At 42.3% G+C, this 12,266-nt stretch overlaps 1 protein-coding gene across 1 annotated transcript in view; it reads left to right on the plus strand.

Annotated features, from left to right (window-relative positions):
- The first annotated feature begins 5,561 nt into the window (after positions 1-5,561).
- Positions 5,562-12,266, plus strand: part of LOC105554813 (chromosome unknown open reading frame, human C11orf49) — a 258,467-nt gene continuing 251,762 nt past the window's right edge. Inside the window, 1 exon segment of the mRNA XM_012001406.1 lies at positions 5,562-5,683. Within this exon segment, the coding sequence (XP_011856796.1) occupies positions 5,638-5,683 (46 nt within the window). The 5' untranslated portion in view covers positions 5,562-5,637.

Raw genomic sequence — 12,266 nt, forward strand, 5'->3', positions numbered from 1 at the left:
CTAATTTTTGTATTTTTAGTAGAGACGGGGTTTCACCATGTTGGCCAGGCTGGTCTTGAACTCCTGACCTCAGGTGATCCACCCACCTCAGCCTCCCAGAGTGCTGGGATTACAGGCATGAGCCACTGTGCCTGGCCAGTCTGGGCATTTTATACATGGTTATTTAGGTGTAGGAAGGATTTGCCAGTGCTTTCTGATTGACTTTTAATGTCTTTCTCAATGATGCCTTTTGTTTTTCTGGCCATTTTGGTTTTTTTGGTTTTGTTTGTTTTTTTTCTTTTTTTTTTTTTTGGAGATAGGGTCTCCAGGTTGGAGTGCAGTGGCATGGTCACCCCAGGCTCAGTTAATCCTCTCACCTCAGCCTCCTGAGCAGCTGGGATTAAAGATATGAGCCACCATACTTGGCCACCTTTTTCTTTAATAAATATTTTTAATGAATTGATTGCCATGAGGCACCCATAAATCCTATTGATTGGTTGGTCTTTGTTTTCTAAACTTCTAATCTAGAGGAAAAAAAACTCATTTAACAGACATTTATTGTGTAACTGCTTTCTGCAGGCACTGCACGTGGTCCCAGAAATGTAAAGATGAGTGAAGACTGTCTCTGGCCTCATGGAACTCACAATCTAGTAGGAAGAATTTTTTTAAAAGACATAAATGGTTATAAAAGTGCATACTAGCTGGGCGCAGTGGCTCATGCCTGTAATCCCAGCACTTTGGGAGGCTGAAGCGGGTGGATCACCTGAGGTCGGGAGTTCGAGAGCAGCCTGACCAAAATGGAGAAACCCTGTCTCTACTAAAAATACAAAACCATCCAGGCACAGTGTGCATGCCTGTAATCCCAGCTACTCGGGGGGCTGAGGCAGGAAAATCACTTGAACCCAGGAGGTGGAGGTTGCGGTGAGCCGAGATCACGCCATTGCACTCCAGCCTGGGCAACAAGAGCGAAACTTCGTCTCAAAAAAAAAGTGCATACTCTAGGACAAAAGAAGGCATAACTAATTTTTGTGGGCTATCAAGAAGAATCAGTAAATCACCCTCCCTTTCAAACTATATGAATGTGTAATTTGCAACTGTTTTTGCAGCATTTGAAAACACAGAATAACAAGAAGGTAAAGTCCATAATTACCTTTGAACTTCAGTTCAATTTAAGCCATATCCCCTTAACTACTTTCTTATAATGCATTAGTTATTCTTAACCGCCCAAGAGTTTGTGAACATTTCTTTTCTTTACAAATTACTCGAAAGCTCTGGTGTATTGGCTTGTGGCAGTACAAAATGACCTCCTATAAATAGCATTTTTAATTGAAACATATGAATCCCAGGCAGTGGCATACACTTACTTTCTTCTGTGCTCTTGTGGAAGATAAGTCTTTCATGCAGTGCCTAGTAGCTCAGCATGAATTTCATGACCTGCATTTCTTAGTAGCTACTTTGCCTTTAGCATCTTTTCTGCTTGATGAGTGATAAAAGCTTGTCCTAGTTTCTTGAACCTGTTTTATAGCAATAATTCAGCCTGCATTTATTCTTTTCTTATTGCTTCCTTGAAGTTTAAAACTGTTTAGTGTATTCATCATTTGCTTTTCTATAGTCTTCAATTATAGGGAGGATTTTCTTCCATATCAATCTCTTAATAGGTCTTCTGCAGAGCCAGAGATGTCTGTTAATTTTCTCATTATAAAATCAGAAATTATAATCTGATAAATTGATATCTCAGCTGAGTGCAGTGGCTCATTAATGCCTGTAATCCCAGCACTTTGGGAGACTGAGGCAGGAGGATCGCTTGAGCTCACGAATTCAAAACCAGCCTGGGCAACCTAGCAAGACCCTGTCTCTACAAAAATAAAAATATTATCTGGGTGTGGTGGCATGCACCAGTGATCCCAGCTACTCAGGAGGTTGAGGTGGATTACTTGAGCCCAAGAATTCCAGACTACGGTGAGTTGTGATTGCGCCATTGCACTCCAGCCTGGGTGACAAAGGGAGACCTTATATATATTCAAAAAAGAAAAAAAAAAAAAGGCTGGGTGCGGTGGCTCACACCTGTAATCCCAGCATTTTGGGAGACTGAGGCGGGTGGATCACTTGAAGTCAGGGGTTCGAGACCAGCCTGGCCAACATGGCGAAACCCTGTTTCTACTAAAAATACAAAAATTATGCCAGCGTGGTGGCATACACCTGTAGTCCCAACTACTCGGGAGGCTGAGGCAGGAGAATGGCTTGAACCTGAGAGACAGAGGTTGCAGTGAGCAGAGATTGTGCCATTGCACTCCTTTCTGGATGATGGAGTGAGACTCTGTCTCAAAAAACAAACAAACAAAAATGAAAACCGTCTCAATATATTCTGTCTCTTTTTTTCTTATTGTTCTGAATTTGATGTTTACATTCCTTATGGTGTAGTACTGCCTTTAACATCTGATGCTCTCTCTATTTTTCATCAAGATCATATCACTTGCCTCTTGCCTCTTTTTAGGATTGTGGAGTTGTCTTGTGACTTACAGATTTACTTGGGTGATTTTTTTTTTTGGTAAATTTTTAAGAAATATATTATTATAAGTTAAGAACCTGAAAAGTCAATTTAAATCAAAGGCTGACATTTTTTTCTTTATACACTTGATTTTAACAACTCTTATATATTTCTACTCTTCTTAAGACTGGTGTAGTGTATGTTTCATTGAAAAATTTCATCAATAACCAATGTGTTTCCAAAATCTATTATCAAGTAATCTATGACAGAAGAGAAATCTAGCAGTGGCTTCTTTTTGGGAAAAACAAACACTATCTGGAAGGTCATCACATCTGCTTATAAAATTTTAAAGACTTTCATGCCACTCATTTATTATTTGTTTGTTTTTAGGTTATAATACATGCATATATAGAAAAATTTAAGACTATAGAAAAATATAAGGAAGAAAAATGTAAACAGTAATTCCACTACCAGTAAGGCCACCTGTTGTTTCAGTGAAACTTCAAATTTTTGTGAAGCCTTACTCTAGCAACCTCCTACTTTTCTAAGTCCTCTTCCTCAATAAACTGTTCAGGACATTCAGAGTGGAAGACTAACTTGGAATACAGGGGTCCTTCGGATTTTTATGGAAGGGATGGAACTGCAGGAAAAACCTACAAATTGCTCCAGAGATGACATCTTGTTCTTATTTAGCCTTCTTTGAGTCATTAACAGTCGGGCGCCACTGGTGCTGAAACTTATCATTATTATAACCACAAATGGGTTAATGCCCAAACAAAGCTATATTCTTGGGGCTGGTTCCCAGCTCCACCACACAGACCCCAGCAGCCAGCACCCGCCAAGTCCCAGGATAATGCTCCACAAATAAGACAATGTCAAATGTTGAGCCTGGACTCAACATTATCTTCTTTTATCTGGGAGCTTCCAGTTGCTAGCAGGGCAGAGCAAAAGGAAAAATAAATAAATAAAAGCCAGGTCAACAAACCCTAAAAAAAGAGACTGTGTGGTTTAGTGGTCAGACCACTGGCTTAGATGTTGGGATAGCTGAGATCCAGTTCCAGCTCTACCACTCTGTGGCTGCATGATGCTAGGCAAGTCACTAGACAAGTCACTGTTGTGACTTGTGCCTCAGTTTCCCTAGTTAGAAAAGGGGAAAGTGCCTTAGAAAGTTGTTTTTTGTTTTTTGTTTTTTTTTTGAGACAGAGTCTTGCTCTGTCACCCAGGCTGGAGTGCAGTGGTGTGATCTCGGCTCAGTGCAACCTCTGCTTCCGGGTTCAAGTGATTCTTCTGCCTCAGCCTCCTAAGTAGCTGAGATTACAGGCGTGTGCCACCATGCCTGGCTAATTTTTGTATTTTTAGTAGAGACGGGCTTTCTCCATATTGACCAGGCTGGTCTCGAACTCCTGACCTCGTGATCCGCCCACCTCAGCAGAAAGTTTTTATGAGGACAAATAAGATTATTTGCAAATAGCTACAAGTTGCTCGGGAATAAAGTAAAATTATCACTCTTAATAGTTACTATGGTATTACCTTACTAATAAAATAGTAAAAAGCCACAGCTGTGGAACATATGAACCTCCCATAACCTCAAGCTAGATGGGGAAGCAGATAAGAAGGCAATTAAAAAAAAAATCAGATTTGCTGGACTTCACACCAAATACCAAATTAGTAAATTTGCCTCAAGGCACTAAGCCCTGCTCCTACTTCGGCTCTGTCCTTTTATCCTCACCACATCCAAACTTAGAGTGACTTACAGGAGCCTAGAATTGAGACACATATACAATTTTAAGGGAAAGCAAGAATTAGGAGGTTTGAGGCTCCTTGCTGGAGGAGGCTAAGAATAGGCCACTTGGAACACAAAGAGAAGAACCTCCTCTTTCCTTTTCCTCCCAGTGTAGGTGGTCTACTGGTTTCCCAGTCATTCCTTTGATAGCTTGATTTTGTTTTCTTTGTCTCTTTTTCACAAACCTCACCTTGTTGGAGGGGGAGGGCACCAAAAAAGTGAGGACAGACTGGCTTTTGCTGCTATGACTGAACTGTGTGGAGTGCTACAGATCTCTGACCTGTTGTCAGGAGTAGGAAAGGACAAAAAAATATTTGGGAACTTGAAAACCAAAGAATATTCTCTTAAAGGAGAAGTGAGCAATTGGGCATATGGGGAAAAAAACCTAATTGGTGATGTCGTTTCTGCATCCCCTCCCCCTCAAGAAGAGAAATATCTTGGTAGGAAAAAGGAAAGACATCTGGGAAGGGTACCAAATAGTAAGGGCTAGGAATAGAAAGAAGAACCAAAGATAAAAAGGAATTGAGGCCGGGCCGCAGTGCCTCACGCCTGTAATCCCAGCACTTTGGGAGGCCTGAGGCGGGCGGATCATCTAAGGTCAACAGTTCGAGACCAGCCTGGCCAACATGGTGAAACCCCCGTCTCTACTAAAAATACAAAAAATTAGCCAGGCGTAGTGGCGTGCGCCTGTAATCCCAGCTACTCGCGAGGCTGAGGCAGGAGAACCATTTGAACCCGGGAGGCGCTGGTTGCAAGGAACCGAGATCATGCCACTGCAATCCAGCCTGGGCAACGGAGTGAGAATTGAGAAGAAATGGCAATTATCTCAGAGGCGTTAAGGAGCACCTTTTGTGTGTCCAGCTGTCCTAGGCAGAAAAGACACATCTCTGACCTCTAGAAGCAGCCAGGGTATAAAGATACCTAAGCACTTTGTAGCAATTTAAGATAGTAAATACCAAAGAGATAAAAATAGGTAATGGGATACTAAGTGTTTATGGGGGCCAAAGGGCGGGGGCTATTATTGAGTTAGGATAAACAGTGTATAAAAGCAGGGATACTTATGAAATTCAGAACCTGCGTATATGGGCGGCTGACAGTAATTCTTGGACACCGGGAAACAATGGATTCAAAAGAATTCTTCATCTCAGATTCCTCTAAAACCAAATCTTCAACAATGGGAGTCCAAAGAAACCTGGACCGTCGTGAAGCGACTGCCCCCGGAACTTGAGTGGCCAGCTCCACTTTGAGACACGGAGACTGTTTGTGTGACACCTCCTCCAGCTCCCGTCCCCTTTCCGCCGCGTGGGTGCCATGGCAACGGAGAGAGACTGCAACCTGGGTTCCGGAAGTCTGAGAGCTGGAGCTTTGAAGCCACCCCGGTCAAAGGATGCTGAGTCCGGAGCGCCTAGCCCTACCGGACTACGAGTATCTGGGTAGGAACCCCCCTTCAACTTTGGGGAGGGAAAGACGTGCAGACGAATTAGGCCGGGGTCTGGGAGGAGGCGGGGGCGGGGGCCGGGTCTGAGTGGGATCGGGTCCGGGTGGTTTGGGGAGGGGCGGAGAGGCGGGGGTTCTAGGGCCTGAACCTGTAAGGCCGAGTAGGAAGGAGAAAAGCACCTGGGAAGTAAAGAATTGTTTGAAGTGTAGGGGCTGGAACTCAGGCAATGTGGATTGTGTTCAAAGTGGGTCAGGTTGGAGTTGAGGATTTGGGGCCCTGTTGGGGTATTATTGACCTGCTGTTAGTGGAGTAAGAATAACCTTGGAACCTCAAGTGCCAGATCAGTCATTCCGTGAGTAACTGTCTTACCATTGCGGCGACAGCGAACATTTCGAGCTTTTCTTTTTCATTAGGCACTGTGCTAAGCATTTTACATGCATTATTCTTCATTTGAATTTCTCAACTGCCCTAGGAGGAATTACCGTGTTTTCTTCCAGTTTTGCAGGTGGAGAAACTGGGGCTGAAGAGATAACTTGTGTAAGTTAGGCCACACAACTAGAAAATGGTAGCATTAGGATCAGAACCGGATTTGCCCACTCCAACAGAACTTGAGATATTGACTTAGCTCTTGAGCTAAGACTGTATATGTAGTACTTTCTTGAGCATCTTTAGTGTGTAAGGCATTTAATGAATGAAAAAAGCACACATACACATGGATATATACACACACACATATGCACACAATACACATTTTTTTTTTTTGAGAAGGAGTCTGACTCTGTCGCCCAGGCTGGCGTGCAGTGGCGTGATCTCGGCCCACTGCAAGCTCCGCCTCCGGGGTTCACGCCATTCTCCTGCCTCAGCCTCCCAAGTAGCTGGGACTACAGGCGCCCGCCACCTCGCCCCGCTAATTTTTTGTGTGTTTAGTAGAGATGAGGTTTCACCGTGTTAGCCAGGATGGTCTCAATCTCCTGACCTCGTGATCCGCCCGCCTCAGGCCTCCCAAAGTGCTGGGATTACAGGAGTGAGCCACCGCACGTGCGAGAAGTTTTAAGTTTACAGAAAATTGAGCAGATAGTACAGCGAGTTCCCATATATTTTGGGTCTCCCTCACTCACAGTTTCCCCTATTATTTATGTCTTGCATTAGTGTGGTACATTTGTTACACTGGATAAACTAATATGGACGTATTATTATTGCATATAATATATAGTATATAATAATTAGGGTTACTTCTTTGTGTCGTTCAGTTCTGTGGGTTTTGATAAATGTGTAATGTCATGTATTCACCATTCCATTATACAGAATAGTTTCACTGTCCTAAAAAATCCTCTGTGCTCCACCTATTGATCCTTCTCCCTCCCCCTGCAGCCCTTGCCAACCACTGATCTTATTGTCTCTAAAGTTTTACCTTTTCCAGAATATCATGTAGTTGGAGTCATACAGTGTGTAAATTTTTCAGATGGGCTTCTTTAACTTAGCAGTAAGCATTTAAGTTTCCTCTATGTCTTTCTGTGGCATGATAGCTCATTTCTTTTTATTGCTGAATAATAATTCCATTGTATAGATGTACCATGCACATCTTTTTTTTTCTTCTTCTTTTTTCTTTTTTGAGACAGTGTCTTGCACTGTCACTCAGGCTGGAGTGCAGTGGCACTATTACGGCTCACTGCAGCCTCGACCTCTGGTCTCAAGTGATCTTCCTACCTCAGCCTCCCAAGTAGCTAGGACTACAGGCACATGCCACTATCCCTAGTTAATTTTTAAATTTTTTGTAGAGAAAGAGTCTCACTATGTTGTCCAGGTTGGTCTTGAACTCCAGGGCTCAAGCAAGCCTCTTATTGTGGCCTTCCAAAGTGCTGAGATTACAGGTGTGAGTCACTGCACCTGGCTTACATCTCTCTTTTTTTTTTTTTTTTGGAGATGGAGTTTCACTCTTGTTGCCTAGGCTGGAGTGCAATGACGCGATCTGGGCTCACTACAACCTCCGCCTCCCAGGTTCAAGTGATTCTCCTGCCTCAGCCTACCTAGTACCTGGGATTACAGGCATGCGCCACCACGCCCGGCTCATTTTATGTTTTTAGTAGTGACGGGTTTCTCCATGTTGGTCAGGCTGGTCTTGAACTCCTGACCTCAGGCGATCCACCCACCTTGGCCTTCCAAACTGCTGGGATTACAGGGGTGAGCCACTGCGCCTGACCAACATCTTTTTAAATGAAAAACAACTCTTTTAAATTTTGTCTAATTTATTTTAAAAATTAATTTTAAAATATTTTTTAAGGTTGGTAATATGGAAACTTGATTCAAAATATTTTTTAGGCCAGGCAAGAATAAGTTCCACAAAGTGGAATTGGTGGATCAAGGGCATATGCATTGAAGTATTGATAGATATTGCCAGATTGCCCTTCATAAGTGTTATACCATTTTGCCACCAGCAATGAAAGAGAATGCCTGTTTCCCCACTGTCCTGACAACAAAATACATCAAACTTGGATTTTTTTCAATCTAAGTGACAAATAGTCTCAGAGTAGATTTAATGTGTATTTTTAAATGAAGTCGAGTGTCTTTTTACCAAGTTTAAGGGCTGTTGGTCTTTGAAAGCTATATATACACACAAATATACATGAACATATATATATATTATATATATATATGCACACACACATAGAGAGAGCTTAAGACAGTGACCACATCCATTAATCAGCTAAAAGGGGATACTGATATCACAGATAATTTTTTATTTAATGAATAACAATATCAATGTCAAGCAATGCCTAGACTTTTTCCAAAGATTTTATGTATTTTATTTACTCAGTACTCAATGAATATATGAAATATTTGAAAAGCCTAGTTCATTGTTCAATTCCTTGGGTGTTTGCTGTTTGAATTTTATGTCCCAAAGGCTTGGCATATTTGGCATATTGGTGCTTTGGTGAATAGAAGTTGGTGGTCTCTTCATAAATGGCTTTTTCAGGAAGATCAATTCAGTGGTAGTGTTGAGAATGAATCTACAAACAGAATCAGAGTCTCAGGTTGGTTGAAGAAGCTTCAATGTTTGTGAAGTCCAACCAACCACCTAATACTTGAATCCTATACAAATGCTTCTTCATGCTTTGTTTCATATTTAAGTGTCTTAATTCCTTGTCCTAACCACTGACTAGACATTCATACTGCCCTCAGCATGGTCACACCACTCACTGGCTTCTCCTGGTTCATCAAACCGTATCACTCTGCTGAAATGCGTTTGTCTTTAGTTGAGAACTATCCCTGCCTATTACAATTTGGTCTGTCTTAGAAGCATGCTGCTTTGACCTATTCACCCTCAATCTTTTTTTTCGAGACAGAGTCTCGCTCTGTCACCTAGGCTGGAGTGCAATGGCATGATCTCAGCTCACTGCAACCTCTGCCTCCAGGGTTCAAGTGATTCTCATGCCTCAGCCTCCCAAGTAGCTGGGATTACAGGCACCTGCCACCATGCCCAGCTAATTTTTATATTTTTAGTAGAGACAGAGTTTTACCAGGTTTGCCAGGCTGGTCTTGAACTCCTGACCTCAGGTTATCCACCCACCTCGGCCTCCCAAAGCGCTGGGATTACAGGTGTGAGCCACCGTGCCCGGCCAACCTATTCACCCTCAATCTAATGACCGCTTAAAATCACTCCCTAGAGAATAGATTAATAGATTAATAAAATATTTCCTGATTTAAATTTTTAAATACCTGTGGTTTTTCAATTTGTTTTTGTTTTATAAATTATAAAGTTACTTGCATGTGTAGGCCTAAAGAAGGCTATACTTACAGAGAAACAAAACTGCAGACTGGAAAGCCCTAGGCATTCAGTGAAACCCAAAAGCTAAAGTTGAGTTCCCCTTGGTTAGTGTATCTGGAGACCTCTCTTTAGGATTATGGTGTAATTACAGGGATACCTATCCAATGAATATCTAGAGATATCCCTTTCTCCCTGCTAGCTAGGGATTATATTTACCTTTCTGACTATTAGTGAAGAAATCAATCTTTTATCATGTTGGGTAAACTGATCCTTTCCCCACTGACTTTGTAGATTAGGAACCTGTAATCATGGCCTTGCATGGCTTAAGATCTTAAGATCATCACTAAAGAATAGCTTAATTATGTTCATGTCTGCAGTCATCAGAATGTAGTGATAAAAATTGTGTTAATGCCCGGGCCTGAAGAGAGAAAGGAGAGTCTGGTAAGGAGATGAAATAAGTATAGACCCTTTGTGTAGGACCCGCAGAAGATTTCCAGCCTTATGAAACCTACTTAGTGGAAGCTTCTGCCAGAGGCTGGAGGTGTGTCTGTGTATCTGGTTGGGTGTGGCTAGCTCTCTAGAGCCAAAGGGCAACCTGTTCTGGTCCCAGGTTTGCCAAACCTACCACCTACATGCGACCTGAGTTTTTCACTCCACCTAATTTGGTAAGGTGCATGCTTTCACTCACGCTCCAAGTTGCCTCTTCTTTTCCATGGAACCTGCTTATTCTCACTATAGCTGATAGTGGGTTAGCATAATAGATAACTCTAGAAATCAAAGATGGCCTTTCTCCTTTGGGGACTAGACATTTAGAAGAATTACAATAAATTGGGTAGTTTTTCTTTAAGCTATAGTTTTTGAACTCTTCCTATATGCCTGGCACTGTGGTTTGTCTCATTTAATTTTCACAACTACCATATGAAGTGAGTACTCTTACTAGTCCCAATTAGTAGTTATTAATATCATCTTGTCATTCTATAAAGAAGGAAGCTGAGGCTTAGAAAGGCTAATTGATTTGCACAAGGTCACACAGGCAATGATGCCTAGTAAAGCAGGGGTTCAAACCCAGGTTTGTCAGATTCCACAGCTTGTGTTTTCTCCTCTTCACTAAAAAGATAAAAACAAACCAAAAAAACCCTATTGGTTCAAAGGGCAGTAATTCTTGCTTCCTTATTAAGGATGGGACTCTTGCAAATAAGTTTCTTGGGAACAAGAATTGTATTTTACTTATCATTGTCGACCTTCTGTCATTGTCTACCTTTTATCATTATCTACCTTCTATCACTGTATACTCTCCCACACTTAATTCATACATATATGTGAAATGGAATATGAATAATCTGACCTTAGGGTACCCCAAACATGAGTAGCTAACAAAAGCAACCAGACTTATTAAGAACTTACTCTGTACCAGGTACCATTTTAAATGCTTTACATATATTGAGGCACATGAAGATAGTTTCAGTTGTTATCTCCATTCGGCAGATGAGGAAATGACACACAAAGATACCAAATAACAAGTCAGTAAGTGGTGGATCTAGAATTCTAACCCAGCAGTCTAATTCAAGTCCACGTGGTTAAACTCTATGCTATAAATACTTTGAGCAACTCCCAAAGTGAGGCTCCAGCTATTGTGTAGACCTATATGTGGATCCTGGAGTAAGGTCAAGTGATTCCAGTGTCTTCATTTAACATTTCTGCCATGAGGAGGCATCCGAGGAATGAGGATGGACCAGAGAATGGTAAAATTCCAATTTCTTCTTGCCACTGGACTCATCTCTCAGAGGCAGGCAATGAGGAAGATAACTTCTACCATTTGGGAGAATTTTATTGACAATCATCTTTGTACTTTGGGTAGCTGTATGACCTAGAAGAAATTACTTAACCTTTCTGTGCCTTAGTTTCCACATCTTCAAAATGTGGGTAATAATAGTACTGTCGTGGTGGCTCACGCCTATATTCCCAGCACTGTGGGAGGCCAAGGAGGGAGGATTGCTTGAGCCCAGGAGTTTGAGACCTACAGGACATAGTGAGACTTTGTCTCTACTAAAAATTAAAACAAAAAAATTAGCTGGGTGTGACAGCATGCACCTGTAGTCCTAGTTACTCAGGAGGCAGAGGTGGGAGGATGCCTTGAGCCCGGAGGTCAAGGCTGCAATGAGCTGTTTTCATGCCACTGCACTCCAGCCTTGGTGACAAAGTGAGACCCTTTTTCAAAAAATTTAAAAAAGGCCAGGCACAGTGACTCATGCCTATAATCCCAGCACTTTGGGAGGCCGAGGCGGGTGGGTCACCTGAGGTCAGGAGTTCAAGACCAGCCTAGCCAAAATGGTGAAACCCCGTCTCTACTAAAAATGCAAAAATTAGCAGGGCGTTGGGGGTGTGTGCCTGTAGTCCCAGCTACTCAGGAGGCTGAGACATGAGAATTGCTTGAACCCGGGAGGAGGAGGCTGCAGTGAGCTGAGATCTCACCACTGCACTCTAGCCTGGGTGACAGAGTCCTGAGACTCCGTCTCAAAAAAAAAAAAAAAAAAAAATTGTACTTACCTCATATATGAAAGCATTTATCCTGTTAGAGCACCTGTGTAGGTGCTCAATAAATATTAACTGCTAGTGTTATTACCGTATTTTTGTGCGAATATGTAAACATCTGGTGGCAATCACGAATGCGTGCCTCTCAGATCTCCTACTGTGGGGAGGGAAGGGTAATTGACTCCTGACCCCAGCTCTGAATCTAACACCTTGTTCACACTGAGGTCACACTTTCCACAGACTGCTCCTAGTCAATGACTGAGCAGGACAGACCCACTTC

Source organism: Mandrillus leucophaeus, unplaced genomic scaffold (genome assembly GCF_000951045.1).
Source record: "Mandrillus leucophaeus isolate KB7577 unplaced genomic scaffold, Mleu.le_1.0 Scaffold66, whole genome shotgun sequence".
NCBI lineage: Eukaryota > Metazoa > Chordata > Mammalia > Primates > Cercopithecidae > Mandrillus > Mandrillus leucophaeus.